This window comes from Gymnogyps californianus, chromosome 11, assembly GCF_018139145.2.
Source record: "Gymnogyps californianus isolate 813 chromosome 11, ASM1813914v2, whole genome shotgun sequence".
Taxonomy (NCBI): Eukaryota; Metazoa; Chordata; class Aves; order Accipitriformes; family Cathartidae; genus Gymnogyps; species Gymnogyps californianus.
In genome coordinates, this window is record NC_059481.1 from 17,420,548 (window position 1) to 17,439,736 (window position 19,189).

The 19,189-nt window shown below is 50.5% G+C and overlaps 1 protein-coding gene across 2 annotated transcripts in view; it reads left to right on the forward strand.

Moving 5' to 3' along the window:
• Nucleotides 1–18,535, forward strand: part of ST8SIA2 (ST8 alpha-N-acetyl-neuraminide alpha-2,8-sialyltransferase 2) — a 33,222-nt gene extending 14,687 nt beyond the window's left edge. Inside the window, exons 2-6 of one of the 2 annotated variants that reach the window (XM_050903375.1) lie at nt 1,114–1,176; nt 3,166–3,294; nt 3,819–4,076; nt 6,349–6,642; nt 18,128–18,535. In XM_050903375.1, the coding sequence (XP_050759332.1) occupies nt 1,114–1,176; nt 3,166–3,294; nt 3,819–4,076; nt 6,349–6,642; nt 18,128–18,413 (1,030 nt within the window). In that variant the 3' untranslated portion in view covers nt 18,414–18,535. The remainder of the gene's footprint in view (nt 1–1,113; nt 1,177–3,165; nt 3,295–3,818; nt 4,077–6,348; nt 6,643–18,127) is intronic. The other variant, XM_050903376.1, reaches the window with a different exon arrangement.
• The last annotated feature ends 654 nt before the right edge of the window (nt 18,536–19,189 follow it).

Genomic DNA, 19,189 nt, shown 5'->3' on the forward strand with positions numbered 1-19,189 from the left:
ATATCTGTGCAATGGAAACAATAAAACAGAGCAATGAGCATGTGGCAGTTAAAATGTGTCTGACTCTCGCTGAGCATCACAAAGTGGGCGACTGGTTCTTTGTGACCCCTTTGAAAATAGCAAGCTAAAGCAAGAAGGGGCTCTGCAACCAACTAGATGCAGACCAATACTTGTATGTATTTATTTTTAGGTGAGGATTCACAGGTCGTATGAGTGGCATTGGTTTCCGAAGGGGCTTGGTCCCACCTGTTCTTCATTATAGCATCATATACGTGCTGGAAACTTTGGCTGTCTGTTCCTACAGGTCTTGCTCAGGCAGGTTGGGCACCCATCCTTGTGCAGTGGTATCAGGCCATGGGAGTGACAAGGCTGTCACTTCAGGTCTCAGCTCCGGCATGTGAATGACTGTGGTGAGTTGGCCTCGTAGCTTCAGCCAGGTTACACCAAAGGTGGGGACAAAGGGGCTTCAGGGCACTCATGGGATCGGAGGGGGCTGGAATGGGGCCCTGGCTCTGGGTCACTGGGAGCCGGGAGAAGACGCTCTGTGGGGATGAGGTCTCCACAAGTCACCCAGGAGGCTGGTGGCTCAGTCTGGATAAAATGGAGATGTTGGGTGGTCTCAACTGAAAGCCCAAGATGAAGACAGTGCTGGGAATCCTGTCCAGATCATTCAGCTCAGTCCCCACCTGAAAAGGACAGGGAAAGTCCCTTGGCAACCTGGAGATGGAGGAGACCTTCTCTGTGCGCTGCTAACACCTGACTCGTAAAAAAAAGTAGAGATGTATTTAATGCAACCTGTAGGCTGCATGCTACTTTGATGACGGAGACCAGATGTCTTTGATGGCTGGTTAGATCGCTCAGGTATTATTTATTGGGTTGGTTAGGAGCTTTTTTTGCCGGAATGATTTTACGGTCACAGTAGGGCGGCAATGACAATGGATGTGAAAAGCGCTTCACAGGCATCAGGACATCTCCCTTCTGGATGGGGTGGGATGCGAATGGCACAGCAGTGTCTCCATTCAGAGCCCTTCAGAGCAGGATCTCTTGACTGTTGAACAATGCTTGGCAAAGAGGAGCTGGGTTTATAAATAATGCATTTCCTTTGTCTTGCAGGAGTTCTGGAGGCAGAGGTACAATCAGATCAGCTGTGAACAGCTTACATAGCAAATCTAATAGGTTTGTAAATTAGATTTTGTGTTCATTTGTTTTTGCTGTAAGGCAGCTATTAATCTGCTTCTCCTCTTCGTTGGATAGTGCTGTTCTTATTTAGCAAATGTATCTGTTTCTTTTCGCTTCTGCTTTGCATTTTCTTAATCGTTTCTCCCCCTCCTTCCCCCAGCTCAGCGCAATAATCATTTGCAAATAACCAAGGATCTGCAAGTTGCGGTGATTGAGAGAATACGAAAGAGAGAGTTACTTATTGTGAAAATAAGTCAGTGACAGAGTTGCCATTTACGTAGTTTTACTACGTGCTATTAGAAGAGAGATCACTGTCTTTGACATCAGAACTTCATTTGGTTTTATCGTAATGCGCTTCAGTAATGTCGCTCCATTGCGGAGTCATTTCGTGGCATCACAGCTTCATTCAGTGTCTGTCTGTGTTATTTTTACAATGATTTCATGACAGCCCAGCATTACCAAAGTGGCACGGCTGCAACGCTTAGTGACACCATGCGAGAACGAAAGAATGATATCATTCTGTGATGATGTCACCACCCATGAACAAAACACAGAAAATGGACAAAACCAAAAAAATTGTAGTTATTCCCAAGATTTCTTTACCCTGTTTCCTTTGTGATTTTTGACACCTTGTAAGTAAGCTTTGCAAGACACGAGGTGATATGGCAAAATGCAAGATGCAAACAAATCCAACAGCCTCGACTGGCAGCCTCTGGAGAGGTACTGTACAAACACACACAAGGACACTGGCAGGCAGCATTTATAAACACATTTCCTTGCCTTTCTGAAACATTACATAGTGTGAGCCACAGTGTGTCCTCGGGAGCTCCTTCCCTGTGCTGGAGATGTGCTCTCAGGAGCTGGATGTTGTCCATGAGCCTGGGCCACCAGCTCTGCCCCATCTCTCATTCTTCTCCCTCCTTGGGGTTTACATGCTTTTTATAAATGTATTTATTTACAAACCATTTCCCAGCTGGAAGAAGGCCTTTGCACTGGAGAGGGAGATTCCCTTTAGCTGATAGCGAGTGCTTTGGCTGTGTATTTTTCAGAGCGCTCTGAAGTGTGAAGGTTTTTTCGGGGCTGCAGATACACGCATAGCTTCTTGATGAGATGCTTGGGTATTCTCTTTGGAGGGCAGCTGGCTGGAATCAAATATTCAGAGGCTCCCTTAATTCATGCCATTTGATGTAAATGGCAGTGAAGTGCTGGGGCTGATTTGCTTCTTAGAGGAGGGATTAAAAGCTGGGGTCTCCCAGTGATCATCTCCAAACCGCAGCATCTGGCTGTTGCCCGTCCCCCTGCTCATTTCTGGGTCTGGAGCAGGCAATACGGATGCTGAAATCCTTGTGCTCTCTTCTAACAGGGAAAAAAGTTACGAGCGAGCCAGCCTCCCCCTGTTCAGTACGGGATGCTTGTAGCCCAATCTCACACGCAGCACCCAGCGGCTCAGCTAAATTAATTTCTCCTTTGGGTGAAGTGAAGGTTGCACTTCTCTGACGAGGATTTTAACCCTCTCCAGGAGCCCAGCTGGCTCCACTTCGGGGTGCTCGTGTGCGACCACGAGGCAACAGGGCAGCAACCTTGGCTGCTCACGTAGGAAATGTCTTGGTGAATTTTGGGCGCTCTCCAGGGCTCTGGGGTGTCTTGTCTGCAAGTGTCCATCTGCCAGCCTGTCTTTGCAGAGCCTGCTTGTGTTTTTGTGTGCATGCCTTTCTACAGCTAGATGTGTAAGATTGTTTTCTGTAGAGCTGTGTCTGGCTGTAAGCCTGTGTTCGTGTAAGCGAGCAGGTATTTAAGGATTTGTGTCTGTCTGCTTGAGTGTAGCAGAATACAAACAGGCTTTCAGTTCTTGTTTAGCTAATAACTACAATTTTGCTTTTCTGATGAAGTTTGAATTCCAGCAGCCAGAGCCGAAGACAGTGATTAGAAATGCCATTGGGATGCTAACGGATCCTGTCTCCCTCTCCCTGTCTTTCTTTTCTCTAGAGCTGAAGTAGTAATAAATGATTCTTCGTCTCCAGCTGTTGTTGACAGAAGTAACGAAAGCATTAAGCACAACATTAAACCAGCCTCATCCAAATGGAGACACAACCAGACACTCTCTTTGAAGATCAGGTACTGGTAATTACCTATAGGACAAGAGGCAGATTTGGTCCTTTCCAGTGCAAGCTGGCAAATTGCCTCTGTATATCATCTAAAGAAGTCGAGGAAGAAATAAAAGGTTTATCTCCTGCTGAGCTAGGCTTCATATCTGTAAGCGATCGCTTGGAAATGAATTCCCGGCTGAACCAGCTGGCCTTGCGACGACAAAACAAGGAGCACTTGAGCCCTCATTTTCCAGGCCAAGTGGAATTAGTGTGCGCTGGCGGTGGGTCACGGAGGGGAGAAGGAGACCCTGTTCCTGGGGTAGATGCAGGGACCCCCCACTGATGGTGGGCTGACTGTGCTAGCCTGCCCCAGGAAGGGATGGGTGGAGAAGGGAGCAGGCATTAAGATGGAGATATCCGTTTGTAAGCTGTTCCTGGAGAGCATCAGTCAGATGGGCTGGCCACAGAGCAAGGGCAGCCAGGAGGCAAGAGTTCATCTTATGTATGACCCAAGTTATCTCTGTACCTCACTGTTTTCTTCCCTGTCCTCAGGAAACAGATCTTGAAGTTCCTGGATGCAGAGAAAGACATTTCGGTGCTGAAGGGGACGCTGAAGCCGGGGGATGTCATCCACTACGTCTTTGACAGGGACAGCACCATGAACGTCTCGCAGAACCTGTACGAGCTGCTGCCCCGCACCTCGCCCCTCAAGGGCAAGCAGTTCCCCACCTGCGCCATCGTGGGCAACTCGGGGGTCCTGCTCAGCAGCGGCTGCGGCCCCGAGATTGACGCGCACAGCTTCGTGATAAGGTAGGGGCCTGCGCCCTGCCGCACGGTGGGGCTGGGGGGGTTTGGGGAGGGTTCGGAGAGGTGGAAAGGGGCTGGAGTCCCAATCCATGTGGTGCAGTGCAGCCTGGCAGCCTCATGTGCACATGTAGAGTTCACCGATGCAAACGTCCTGCTGTGAAGTCTTCTACCAACCACCAAGTGCTCCCCCACCGTCCTTGCAAATGCACCCCGTGTGTCCTCATGGTGCACCGTTAACCCCCAGCACCACCAGACGCAAGCACTCCCTCCTCTTTTCCCACATACTTACCCTCTTGCAAATAAACCCTGTCCTGGACTCTCCCATGGACGCAAGCTCAATCCTTCCCCAAGTCACTTCTGCCCCGAGCACCGGGTGTACCATGCGGTGCCCTGGCACCACGCTTGTGCATACCCGGGTCTGACGCTCCCCTGTGACCACTCCATCCCCAGCACCGATGTCCCTGCAGACATACTGCCCCATGGACCTGCAGCAGCAGCTCCTGAGCCCCACTGGGGCACACACCGAATTCACTACAGAAGATGCTTGAAGTGGAGAGGAGGAGCGCCCCTGCCCTCCCATCCCCGACACCCGTGTACATCTGTTAGCTGAGGGGCTGCAGGAGTCCGCTGATGATTTATGTATGTGCAGACATTTGCTTTCTGGTGAGTCTATTACGAAGACAGCCCAATCCATCAGCGGCTCACAGAGGCAGTCCCTGGCGTGACGTGGGAACGAGGATAATGTCACCTCTGCCCCCCGCTCAAACCCGGCTGCTCCAGCCTGCCTGGCTGCTAGCAGCTCTGTCCTGTCCACGGCAGATGGGGCGTTATTGTTCGCATCCTTAAGTGTCACCAGAGTGAGCAAAGGCAAAAATTGCTTACTGCAGTTCTGGCAAAGTTTAGGGAGGGGCTTTCATGACAGGCAGCAAAGTTGCAGGAGAAAAGCTTTTCTGGGTATAAGGATTGGGATTTTGAGCGACTTCTCTGCAGCCGGGTATGCTAGTGCAGGTCTGGCATGGACGTGCTCTTCCCACCATAGGTTATCTGAGCCACCACTTGAATCTGCATCTTCCTGATGAAGGCTTACTCCATCCAGGCAGCCTTTTCAGCAGGGCTGGAAGTGACCAGCGATGAGCTCTGTGTCCAGGGTACAGCTTCGCTCTTCAGATCCAACATTTATTTTCAGCAATTCTACTCCTGTGACGAGTGGATCAGAAGGGCCCCGCGTGCCAGTAGCTGGATTTTCTTTACACCATTCCCTTAGTTTCCCCATCTGTAAAGTAGGAAAAACAGTAGTAATGGCTGATTATCAAGGCAGATGGTTAGGATGCAATTCCTGCTCGTTAAATACTGTAACTTCACTGTAAAATGCTGCAGGAGAGCATGCAGTGTACTAACATGTGGGTACCCTCTGGTTTTCACCACGCTGGGGGAGCATCTCTCTGCATCCCCCCATCAGCTGGTCACCGGTGCCATTTACCCAGCGCCACGTGCATGGCACGGCCATGGCTTAATGGCTGCGGATCCCCCCTCGAGAAGCTGTAGGAAACCGCCATATAATGAGGGTGATTTGTTGGCAGTTTATCCCGCAGTCCCTCAGACGTCGTCCCTGGCGTGACGCAGGAGGTCGTGGCATGGGAGCTCCCAAGGGAGCGTGTGTGCCCGTATCTGCGTGCACAGCCTGAGAGGAGGCACCGATTAATACTACAGAAAGAGATGGTTTTTGAAGGTCACAGCCTCCAGACAGCCAAACCCTGTGGAGACCATGTCCTGGCATCCACTGCCGGCTGGTGTCATTATCGCTGCCCGTGCCACCAGGTTTGCTGTTAGCAGAGACTCATTGGGAAGGGAAAAGGGACTTGGGATAGTATTACCCCAGCAGGGCTGGAATTAAGAGGCGAACGCTTTCCTTGCGTGGGAAAGACCGTTTCATTTCAAAACTGCCATGGCAGCAAAGACAGGAGGTTTGTTGCTACGTGTTATTTTTGAACCACACCAGAAGAGATACTGATCCGTACAAACCCACCCACCAGACACCAAAGTTATGTCTGTTATTAGCATTACCCCAGAGGAATATGCACACACATGCCGGCATGTCAGAGCCTCTCTAATTTATTGCAGAGACTCATTCTCCCTCCTCCTCGTCCTCCCAAAAATGAGGGCGAACGGGCACATCTGCCACTGGCCCCAGCTTTTGGCATCAAACACCCCTCCTGTTTGTCACTGCCCTCTCTCACGTCCATTGTAAGGGGCTGTTTGGTGTTTCCCCTCGCAGGTGCAATCTGGCCCCTGTCCAGGAGTACTCGCAGGACGTGGGCATGAAGACGGACCTGGTGACTATGAACCCCTCGGTGATCCAACGGGCCTTCGAGGACCTGGTGAACGAGACTTGGAGGGAGAAGCTGCTGCAACGCCTCCACAGTCTCAACGGCAGCATCCTCTGGATCCCGGCGTTCATGGCCAAGGGGGGCAAGGAGCGAGTGGAGTGGGTGAACGAGCTCATCCTGAAGCATCACATCAACGTCAGGACTGCCTACCCCTCGCTGCGCCTGCTGCACGCTGTCCGAGGGTGAGAGCGTTTCTGGTGTGCTCGGAGCCAGGATTTCGTGAGCTTCCTGAGCTGGAGAGCGGAGGCAAAGGGCGCAAGCTGTTTCTTTCTGCAGACCATGAGGAGGACTCCACGGGCGGTGGCTGGTCCCTAGATGAGAACTGGAGACCACCCCACAAGCAGGGGCTCTCCGCTCTGCTCTTTGAGTGTGAGGGCTTTTAGCTGTGCAATATAGCGAGCCTAAGTCTTCCAGTGCTTTCCAGCCTGGGTGTCACCGTGATAACTTCCCAACCTATGGTTAGGGCTTTCCTTGGAGAAATGTGTGTGTGCTGAGCTAGTGATGAGGTTTGTCACCTTGTGCTTGAGTGACACATGCAAGCCTCACACAGCTCCTCAGGTCAGGGAGCTCATGGCAGCCTGGATGGGCTCGGCGGTGGCAGAGGCCCGAGGGCTGTTCACGAGTAGCCTGTAAACTCCTGTAGTGGTGCGAATTGCAGTACCCATCTTAAATGACCAGCCGAGGCAGAGAGGGGACTGGCATGGTCTGGTCCTACTGATCAGATAAATAGGGCCAGGTGGTGGTGAATGGACTTACTGGGAGGGAAGGAAGGGGTCTTTCTGCTCTCTGCTTGGAACTTCAGGTGAGTGGGAGACACAAGTGTGGTGGGGATGGGGAGGTTATAAAAAAAAGAGAGCCCCAGGGCTGACACTTCCGTGTAAATGGCTCAGGGATGGGGCAGGCTTTTGCTTTCTTTCTTTATTTCTCTAGGAGAGTCATGATTCATTAGGCATTTAGAGAGTCTAGGCAGGCGGTGGCTTATGCTGGAGATGGCTTCGTGGCGGTAGTTGTCCTCTCTGATCCTGACTAGACCCTCTTGATCTCCCAGGGTGGGAATTCACTTGTGTAGCTGGTGCTCCCACTTCTAAGCCTCAGCATGAATGTTTCTTGGTCGCTTTGAGCACTTCTTCCCCCACACACCTCTGAGCCTGAGCTTTTCTGGTCAGTTGGTCCACGCTGGGTGTTGCTCTGTCCCAGCTCAGGTTGTGTGCCAGTGCAGGGGGTGGGCACAGAACAGATTTTGGGGTCATTTCCCACAGGAGGAAGCCTAAGGGGTTGCTCCAAGGAGAGGGGTTTGAAGGGCGGCTCCACAGGCAGCCTGGATGGGCTGGGAGGATCAGAGGCTCTGGTGCCACAGTGCATTGCAGGCAGCAATAATGGGTGAGAAGAACCATGTCTGCCCCAAGTGCTTGAGTGTTTGAGGCTTCCCTGGGCTGGAGAGGCATCTTACAGAAAACGCTGGCTTTGAAGTAAAGAAAGGGAAGGAAATGATACCACAACTCACAGAAAGGGAGGAGAGGAAGGAAAAAAAAAAAACCCACAACCCAAATTCTGAGCTATTTCTAGCTGTAATTGACTTACTTTCGTCTGTCAAAATAGAATTAAGCTCCTGTAATAAGCCCTTTAAATCAACAGGCTGCTAATCCTGTGCTGGCAACCATTCCCAGTGCCAGAAACTTCCTGTAGGAAGCTTTGCGGAGGGATTGGCAAGGGCTGGGCATCACTTTCCCGCAGGAGAGGAGGAGGATGCCTCGATAAGGTCTGCTGCTGAGCTTATCTTCCAACTTGCGGCACCTTCCTGGCCCTCCTGTGCTGCAGCCCTGCGGTCCAGCCGGGCTGGCTGGCGCTCTGGTTGTCCCTGTGCATCTCCCACAGAGCAGTGTTGGAGCCACCACCTGTGGCTGGCAGGTCCTGCCTGGCTGGAGGGGATGCAGGGATTTTGGGACAAGGCGAGGGGTTCAGCGCTGTCTCTCGGTGCATGGAGTGATGCACCCCTCTCCCCCATGGCTTGGAGTAGTGTCTTCCTTTTGCACGTGTTAGTGTTCCTGTGGGTTTTAATGGGGTCCCATGCAAGGAACATGGGTTCGGGCTTCTGAAAACCTACTGGGGCTCAGAGGGATGCAACCAGTCACACCAGCAACGAGAGAAGTGGCCACTGTTGGTCGGTGTTTGGGATGGATGTGGTACCAGCACGTGGTCGGACACTGGCTGATGCTGATGACAGGCTGTAAGTACCCGGTCTGAGCTACAGCTGAGATCTCGATCCTGTCCTTTGGGCTGGCCACTGTGCTGTGGGGCAATGGAGAAAGTTGGGTCATGGCTGCACGGAGGCAGCACTAATTCAATTATAACCTCAGAAGCCAGGGCTAATCCTTGTCAGGGGTTGTCCTCTAAGCCAAGGGAGCTGCTGCCTGACCTGCCCTCTTGCTCTCACACTTATCAGCAGGAAAGCAAGGATGCCTACTAATTAACAATTAATATAATTAAAACTGCAGCCCCCTCAGAAAGCCAGAACTCATGGGAGCACTTCAACGCCTACTCAGCGTGTTGTGGCCTGGCCAAGGAGCAGTGCAGAGAGACCACCCAGGGCTGGGGGGCAAAGAGCTGTGCTGTTCTGGGGGAAGGCTAGAGTCAATGTTAACCCTTTCCTTGGTGCAGCCTCCTCAGGTTTGGACTTGGATGGATTTCAGAGTGATTCAGGCAGTCTTGAATGAGCTGGCCACAGCTGAGGGGGGGGGGAGGGCAGGTGCTGATGCTCTTGGTGCTATATAGGAAGTCTCTCAGGTACCTATAGGGTTGTCTTGACCATCTGCTCAGGGTAATTGATATGATATAGTTTGGGATGAAGAAGGAGTCTTTCCCCAGGTCAAACTGACCAGAATCACTAGGAGTTTACTTAATCATCTTCTGTGATACTGTCTAATTCCTACAATCATCTTATATTTTTGCTTATGAGCTCCTTGGTGTTACAGGGATGTGGTCTCCAACGACTTCCTCTGTCTCTCCAGCTCTCTCTGCAGAACATGCCGGTTCGTAGCATTACACTTTTCTTTGGCAGATCTGAGATTTGTGAAATGTATTCATTTTGTCGCACGTAGCGTGCAGCAGAGACTTGATAATCCACAAAGCCCCACAGAACATCCCTCTGTGCTGCAGTGGGCTGCAGTTGCAGAAATGTCCCGTCTTCTTTGCTGCGTAAAGCTACTCTTTATAATCTATCCTAAGTTGATTTGGAAATCACAAAGAAATGGGAGAAGTCTTTCAGCCAAGACACTCTTTTATATATATATATTTTTTTTTTTTTTTAAGGAATAGCACTTTCTACAAAGGCTAACATCTCAGCCAACTTCAATTCGGCTACAAAAGCTTTGCCTTTTCTCTTCTTCCTTCACTATCAGCGAAATACATTTGTGAGTTCTTGACTCCTTCTTGAACCACAGCATTTATTGTCCTGCTCTGCTTTCCCCCAGACCAGAATGCATTTCAGTGGCAATTGAGCATTTTTTCCTATAATTTTCAGTGCATTTGGGGCATTTGTAGAGTGTGCATTGCTGAGATAAGTAAAAAGCATTTGGTTTTGTTGTCCTTAACAGCATCATTTGAGACATCACCTTCCTAGCTGTGAGGGTGCCTTAAATGTTTGCTGATAGCTTTTTTGTGTTGATGATTCTGGATAATCTGTGCAATAGGACGGAGGCTCTTCTTACATGGTTAAACTCACCATCTTCACACCGGGAGGGGAGAGAGCCATCAGCATTTCGATGGAGGAGCTCGGAAGGAAGCCGAGTCACTACCTAAGGCTGAGGAGGAAAGCTGTGCTGTGGCAGGGAGCCAGCTCATGGGGACGGCGCCATGCATTTCGGGGGTGCATGACTCACTTTGGAGCGATTCTATAAAGTGTCTCCTGAGCAATTCATCTGGCGAGCGCAGTGCTTGTCTCCTGGCTGGGAAGCAAGCAAGCCCCTTATAAGTCATCTGTTAGCGTCTCCAAAAAGCCTTGTAATCCCTATTGCCAAGTAGCTTTTGTTAGAGAACTAACATGAAATCCAGGAAGCAGGGGAAAATAATTGTGTCTGGAGGTTTGACTATCACTCCTTGCGGAGAATTCATGGACACGTTTCAGTTTGCCTTGTCTAATCTAGTCTAGCATTTCTCACTGTGTCCATCACAAGGGTCTCTTGGCAGTAACCAATTCTAATCCCATAAGATTTTGTTAAGAGCTTCTTGAAAGAAAAAAAAAATAAAAAAATCAATAAATCTTCCAGCTCTTTAGCTAGGTCTCCCGTTAGGTTTAACATCCAAATAGCTGTGACAGTTCGCGTGCACTCTTCACGACAGTGATCGCCTTGCTCAGGGTCCGTAGCTTGTGTAGTGCAGCTCTGCCACGTATCCTCCGAAGTGCAACCTGGTGGGGCATAAGGTGGATTCATCTTTGCCTCAGATGTCCTCACACCCAAACAACATCTAAGCCTTTGCTGATTTTTTCAGGGCAATGCTGCTCAGCAGCTGCCTTTCCCATCCGTCAGCCATGGTGGAAACACTCCCCTGGTTCCTCCTTGCCTTGTGTCCTGATTATGCAAACCTCATGAAGTTCAACGAGGCCAAGTGCAATGTCCTGCACATGGGTTGGGGCAATCCCAAGCACGAATACAGGCTGAGTGATGAGTGGATTGAGAGCAGCCCTGCGGAGAAGGACTTGGGGGTATTAGTGGATGAAAAACTGAGTATGAGCCAGCAATGTGTGCTCACAGCCCAGAAAGCCAGTCGCATCCTGGGCTGCATCAAAAGAAGAGTGGCTAGCAGGTCAAGGGAGGTGATTATCCCCCTCTGCTGCACTCTCGTGAGATCCCGTCTCGAGTACTGCGTTCAGCTCTGGGGCCCCCAGCATAAGAAAGACATGGACCTGCTCGAGCAGGTCCAGAGGAGGGCCACGAAGATAATCAGGGGGCTGGAGCACCTCTCCTATGAGGACAGGCTGAGAGAGCTGAGGTTGTTCAGCCTGGAGAAGAGAAGGCTCCAGGGAGACGTTATAGCAGCCTTCCAGTACTAAAGGGGGCCTACAAGAAAGCCAGAGAGGGACTTTTTACAAGGGCATGTAGTGATAGGACAAGGGGTAATGGCTTTAAACTGGAAGAGGGTAGATTTAGATCAGATGTAAGGAAGAAGCTCTTTACTGTGAGGGTGGTGAGGCACTGGAACAGGTTGCCTGGAGAGGCTGTGGATTCCCCATCCCTGGAAGTGTTCAAGGCCAGGCTGGATGGGGCTTTGAGCAACCTGGTCTGGTGGAAGGTGTCCCTGCCCATGGCAGGGGGGTTGGAACTAGAGGATCTTTAAGGTCCCTTCCAACTCAAACCATCCTGTGATTCTATGCTGCCTCCTTTCCAACAGCCTTTGCCTTGCTTATAGCCATACAGGACACACATGTGCCGGTTATTCTCCTAACCTGTTGCTTTGATTGCATCACCCTGCTTTTTTGCATCCCTCCACAGGCTCCCCTTTTCTCTAACACATCAAACCTAAGCTGCTGCTTTTCCTTTTCACAGCCCTCCCAGCTCATCTTTTCTCACTCTCGGTCTCGAGATCGGTTCTGCTGTTGATTAGCCAGCATCACCCACTTGGTGGGTTTTCTAAACCAGCTACTTCATGCTTCCTCCCTTATGGTACTTCACTGCTTACAGGGGCTCCTCTGCCCTGGGGACTCGTGCCTTAAAGCCCTTCCTCTCTGGTCCCACAGATGGTTTAAGGACAGTGGTCCCGCGCTCAGGTGAGGGAAGAAGATGACCAAAGGGTGTAGGGGGAGAAAATAGCTGTTCACAAGTGTGTGACTGGGGTAGGATGTGAGGGACTACGAATGCCCCGTACAGCCACATGTGGGTTAGATCAGTGGATAGCCCACAAATAAATCCTTGTGTGAGCAATTATTCTCGCCCCTTCTGCACTTGAGGCACATTGTACCCAAGCTGTGGTGCGTCAGCACTGGGACCCCAAGACAGTTAATTTGTTCCGGTTAATCAGGAAGATTTAGTCTTTTCTTTGTCAAAAGAACGGGAGGGACATAGGAGGGAGAGGGGAAAGAAACAGGGTAATCCTCTTCCCAGTTACTTTCCTCTTCTGTCTGTTTGGAAGTGCTTTAACTCGTGGGTGTTGAGTACCATGTGTGTTTGAAAGGGCATCGCAGAGCTCAAGACCTGTCGGAGAAAAGAGTTATTTATCTGTGACTCAGCATTGACTTGCTTGTGCCAAGTCACCAAAACCAGACCCAAGCCACATGGCACAGATCCACTCTGGATACAGAGGCTTGATTTGGTGTTTGAGCTTTGCCCAGCCTGGGGATAAAGCCCAACTGTGACTCCAGATCCAGCTTTTGGAGTCAGCATTAGCATGAATCTGGATGGGGACCTGCCCATTCCTACCCGTCCAGCACAGGTCTCATCACTGTACATGCCTCTCAGCTATTTTGGTGGAGGTGACAGAGGAGACTGGATACATGGACAGAAAAGGGCTGGGAGAAGCTGGATGGGGGATAGCGGTTGCTCCCTGGGCTCCAGCACTTCATCTCTATCTACCCAGCAGCCAAGATACGTGCTGTGCCCTGCCAGCACCGGCAGGTCCTGTCCTTGCCAGCACCAAAGTGAGTGCGGAGCACTGTCGGGGCACTTGCTCTGATTATCTGTAGCTGTTTTTTCATGAGTATTAATGGGAGCAGGATGTGTGTGGCAGACTGATAATATGCTTCTGACAGTCAAGGACTAGCACCTCCACAACAGCTTGTGTTTGTATCACACTTTAATGAATAAGCGATTTTAAAAGGGGCTGAAATTGCATTATTTCAGCTATTCTGATTTGTATCACTAAATAATGCAGCTGATACTGCTGAAACTTGATTTCTTCATTGACCTGAGTTTATTCATTTCATCAGGGCAATGGATTTTCTGTTCATTTTATCCTGCAGGTTAACCCTTACCTGGAGGGTACAAGTTACTTTAGGGTTTTCTCAGACATGTCAGGAGGTGATGGGTAAGCACAGAGCAGGACCCTGCCCTTGCTAGTGGTCCTCCAACACTGCCTGCAGGGAGGAGTTCTGCACCCAGCATTTCAGCTCAAATCCAGACCAGGCTCTGCTCCCTGAATTCGCGGTCAGCACAGTGGGGGTGTGTGCTCCAGATGTGCGATGTGGAGGCTGCCATCTTCCCTGGCTGGGGTGGGAGCTGCGGCTTCCTAGGGGCAGTTTCAGAGTGTTTTGTCTCCTGTAGGATTCCCGCTGGGCTTTAAGGTCCAAATACAGTGGTCGTTTGCCCTGTGGCTGCAGTGCAGCCCCCTCGCAGGAGGCATACACCGATGGTCAGGCAGCCGGCAGCAGTGCTGTGCGGTTCTGCTTAGGAGACTTCTTAAGTTTCTTGGAAACCTTTTGGAAAATTGATGCTGCTGAGGAGCAACCAGAACCACCTACCAGCTAGGCCGAGACTTTCTGAGCTGCTCTTCTTGAAGCCTCTGTCCTTGGCTACCATCAAGTACTAGTTAAAATAGGTGCTACAACTTGTGTCTAGGCTGCCTCCTTAGAAAAGATGGCCTTGAAGATCTGATGGCATTTTCCATCTGTCACTATCATGATCCGAAACAAGAGCTGTCTCAGACAATTTTTGCCTGACAGCATCACAGTTCTGTTCATAGCTGCATCCCGCTCAGGCACCAGCCTATCTTTGTAGCTGCTTCCACCCCTGAGGGTTTATTTACAGAAACGACACAGCACCAGCTTTTGAAGGAGGCCCACACTGTGAGAACATCTCTGAGAAAGGAGGTATTGGGTTTCAGGACTGCTCTTTGCTCTTCTCTTTTAATTGCTGTCTCTTTCCATAAAATGTTGCAGTTAATAGTTATGGTGATTGGTGTAGCCAATTTGAAAAATAATTACTGCCTGCTTCAAGATTATCTTTCCTCCTAATTAAAATCCCGGACCTCACATATTAAAGGTGCGCTGTTGACACAGCATCCCATGTGCACCCAGACAACCTCATTTGGATTTACAGAATTAATTAGTTTTTATTTCCATCCCCAGCTGTTCTCTCCTGCACCAGGAACGTGGTCGCTGTCTCAGTTGGCCAGTGGTGGGAGAGATAAGAGGGAGATCTTCCTGCATAGCTCCCACACTCCCATCACAAACTAGTCATTAAAAAGTATTTCCCAGACCTCACCAGAGGGTTTCCCACCTTCACTGTCCAGGAAACAAATTGCAAGCGCTGTGGCATGGCCTATGTTATGGTTTGGGCATTATATATTATATATGTCATCTGTGTGGGTGGGCTGGGACAGCCTGGAGTCCATCACCCTCTCCCAAAGCTGCAGCCAGCAGCGAGAATTTATGATGCTGTAGGAGCGAAGTTTGTCATCTTTCTCATTTTCGCAATGCCATGCCTGCAATAGAGGGAAATACAGATAAAAGAGCCAGGTTTTAAATTTTTATTATAAGAAACTGAATTGTCATTGTTCCCTATCCCAATATTATTGAAGTTCTCACTAGCTGCGTGTCCTGAGGTGGATACACCGGGTTGATTTTGGTAGGGCTGCTTTTGGGTACTGGTTGCACACGCTTGTTGGTCTTGGTAAGGCTGTTTGTGCGTGCTGGGTTGCAGAGGATGCTATGCTTCTATAGGGTGCTTCTATGTTTGACCCAGGTCCTTTTTGTCATCATTAATATGCTTGAAACATTGGTGGTCATGGGTGGTACCCCTGTGCAAGGGTCACTTCATCATGCTGTCAAGGTCGTTGTACGTTCATAGAGTTTTTACAGCCTCTCAGCAAAACCTGGAAGTTAATATTTTGGGCAGGTGCAAGGTCACCAGTATCTTTCTGTGCTCCAGCTGGTAAACTGATAAAAGGAGAGTTTTAAAGCTAAAGCAGCTGCAGGACAAACCCAGACAGTTGTCTTCCCCCAAAGCGAGCCGGTTAATGTGGCTTGACAGTTCTTCCCAGGTAGTTTCCCTGCTGCATGAGGATACCCTAATTCACAGTGTTAAATAGTTGTGATAATCTCCCATTTCTCTCCGCACGCCAGGGGTCTAATCTGCTTACCCGTAAACTCATCAAGGAGGCTGTTTTATGGCTACCTGTGGGAGAAGATTGCCTCGGCACCCGGTAAGGGAGAAGCCGCTGCCCGAGCGTTCACACGCCGATCGAGGAGTCGCACACACACCGCCCGGGACTTCAGCTGCTGGGACCGGAGTCCCTCGGCAGCGGGCGACTCCAGCGAGCCGACGGGTGCCCCTTTCGACTCCTCACACACGCACGCTCACCCTCGGGCGCTGCTTCTTCCCCCAGGCTCGACCCTAGGTTCCCCGAAGCAGAATCTCTAATCAAGGCCTTCAAAATAAAAAGCGTAATTTATTCTGTCTGTGGTGCACAAATTCAGACAGGTCAGTCTGGGTGCCTCCAGAGAGGGACCCCAAACACTAAAATCCCTGGGCAATTACACCCTTACAACCTAAATTCCCGCCCCTCACACCATCGTCTGGTCCAATGGTAATATTCAGGTCTGGGGTCTTTTTCTCTCTCACTGGGTCCTTTTTCTCATCTCTGGGCTCGTTCTTTCTTTTTCCTGGTTTTTTTTTTTTTTAGGCTCGTTGTTACTATGTCTCCTTTTCATGGTTCAAACTGGCTCTGGGGCTTTCTGAATCTTCTTATTCCTCCAATCAGGGAATAGGTCAATGTTAAACAAAAGCATTAAAGCAAGCTATGTGTTCTGCTTTATCATGAACGACTACTTTTCAGCAGCTAAACAAAGTCCTTAAAGCCCTCCAAAACATATTAACAGCCTCTGTAACATACACATTCCTGTGCTATTACAGCCTCGCAATCTTATCCCATTATTGCCACGTGCTGTTTGCGTCTGGTTCGGGTGTGGGCCACATGCTCACGTAGCTCAGCTTTGCCACCTTCCACAGCACATCACAGCGGGCTTTGCTGTGTCCCCATAGTGCAACCCACATGGCCAGGCAAGCCCAGAAAATGCTGATGCTGTGCCTCTGAGATACTGGTTCTCACCAGTTTTCCCCCAGTTTCTTGCTCCTTTTTCATGCTGGATGCCGAGGAGACGAGTCAGGCAAAGAGGACCTCCCCAAAAGGTCATACTTGTCTTTTGCTAAAGCTACAGGCACTTGGACACCCCTGGGGTGCGGGACCCCAGTAAACCTTGCTGTGCCCTTCCTGCACATGCCGAGGCGGTCACTCTGCTTCCAGAATTTGATTCACCAGAAAAGTCAATTTTTCTCTTATCTGGCTGAGAACAAGCAAGTACGTTTTGTGCCTTGGTTGCTAAATTTTAATGGCTTTCGTGAAAAGCTAATTTGCAGGATTAAGGTTCAGCTCTCCCAAGGGTTCCTGCTGTCTGAGTGCCAGACCCTCAGGAGCCCGGCAGAAAGTGCCAGTGAGGAGCAAGACACTTCCCGTGGCTCCGTGTGTGACAGCGGGACCCAGCTCAGGATCCCAAACCTCTGGGTGAGAGCACAGAAATGCCACGTGCTTTGCTCCGCTTCCTTACGCTTTTTATCCAAAGCGCTGCCAGTCACTCACCTGAACTCAGGCCCTTTGAAATATCTATTAAAAATAATCCGAGGGCTTGAATGAGCTGTGACGTGGCGGGATGCACTGCCTGCACCATCCCTGCCTGCTGTGGGGCAGCGCCGGCATCAGACGTGCTGGGGGAAGAGGGAGTGCACCCAGAGGGGGACATCTTCTACCTCCCACAAACCTTTTACTTTCTGATTTTGCTCCTCTGACAGTGTTTTTCTGCTGAGCAAACCAGGTAAGTTGCCTGTGCAATAAACACTGGGCGCTGAAAACATCTTACAGGATGTTGATGTTGCAATAACTTTTATCGGCAGCCCAAAATACAACCGCTGATACCATTTCTGCTTGTGCATCACTACAGGGTGCCTCCTTCCCCTGGTCTTTTCACCATCCCTCATAAAAACTAGCGCACTTTTCAGCAGTGAGCGCAGCTGACCCCCGTATCGCATATTCTGTATTGCAGTATGCCATATTGTGTATCTCATGGACTGATGTTGCGGAGTGTGGTGATGTATTTTGGTCCAGGATCACAGTAGCAATTGCTGGGTATAATGGGAACACAGCAGTGTGGTTTAGCTCTTTCAGCCTGGTGATTCTTTATTCCAAGGCGAATGTGTTCGAATGTGAAACAGCCCTTTTGTGTTTACTGTCAGAGTAAAAATCTTCATTCATCAATGAAAATCATCAGCTTGTGTGTGTAAAAGTGTCTGCTTTTGAGGGGTCGCTGGAGTCTACTTGACATGGTATGGTTTGGTCTGTGGTATTGATCTCCTAGGTTGATTGGAAGATAATTGTAGGCTGAAGTACTGAAGGCCACCGTTGCAAGCAATTTGTTTCTCATAAAGGATTGCTGAGGCATGAGATGCTTCAATGCCATAGCAACAAGTGTGATGTAACCGCCAGACAGAGAGCAGGAGGATGCTTATTCACGAAGCAGTCCCTAGAGAGACCTTTTCTTGGCATGGAGAACTCTTCTGCTAGTCAGAAACCTCTCACTTTGAATTACCAATATATCTCAGTCAGAGGCTGGAGAGAGAAAATGTGCAAGACACGAGCTTCGTGTGTGGGGGGCATGACACTCTTTCCTCTACTCTCCCTTTGCAGGTACTGGCTAACGAACAAGGTGCACATCAAGCGACCCACCACCGGCCTCCTCATGTACACATTAGCCACTCGATTCTGCAACCAGATCTATCTCTACGGCTTCTGGCCCTTTCCCCTGGACCAGAACCAGAATCCGGTCAAGTACCACTACTACGACAGCCTGAAGTACGGCTACACCTCGCAGGCCAGCCCGCACACCATGCCCTTGGAGTTCAAAGCCTTAAAGACGCTGCACCAGCAGGGAGCCTTGAAGCTGACAGTGGGGGAGTGCGATGGGGCCACGTAGGGTGGTCCCCGGCCGCGTTCCTGCACAGCCACAGGAGGAAGGGGAGGGGGCGGAAAGGACAAGTGGTGCCTGGTGGGGTTGGTTGTCTTTGTTAATGCGCAGAACAGCGACACAAATATATATACGTGGTACCTATATATATGGACCTGAGTATTATAACTGTTTGGTGTTCACCAAGGAAGGGGCAGGAGAGATGCGGGAGCATCTGGCATGACTGGCCTGGGCAAGACCCCTTGCCATGGGCTTGCTGGGCTCGGAAGGGCGTTCGACCTACGTCCGAAAGGTGTGAAGGTGGCCTTGGTTCTTGAGGGTATGTTAGGTGATGGGTAAACGTTAAGCCGTTTGTCGTGACTGGTCCGAGGGTGGTAGTTAGTTTGTTTGGCCAAGGACGCCGGCGCTGGCACTTTGCAGCGAGGCACGTTCTTGGCCCCGTGCTCGTGGCGGGGAGGGGAAGGGGCAGGGAGCGGGGTGGGCAGGGAAGGTTTGTTGGCGGCTCTCACAGCCGAGGGACTGCCCGCAGCACCGAGCAGGACCTGTCTCCTGCCCAGCAGGGACCGGTGCCCAGCAGTCACGCACAGATCCATCCGAAACATGGAGCACCGGGCTGAGCGCAGCCTTCGGAGAGGCAAGGGAGAAGCTTTCTGGGCTGCAGCTTGGTCTCCAGGACGTGGTGGGGAGCTGTGCTAAGCTGATCCCAGTGACATTTGCTCGGAGAGGAGATGTGAGGGCCTTCAGAGAACGGGCGCATCAGCATTGAGCCAGGTGGACGATGAGGA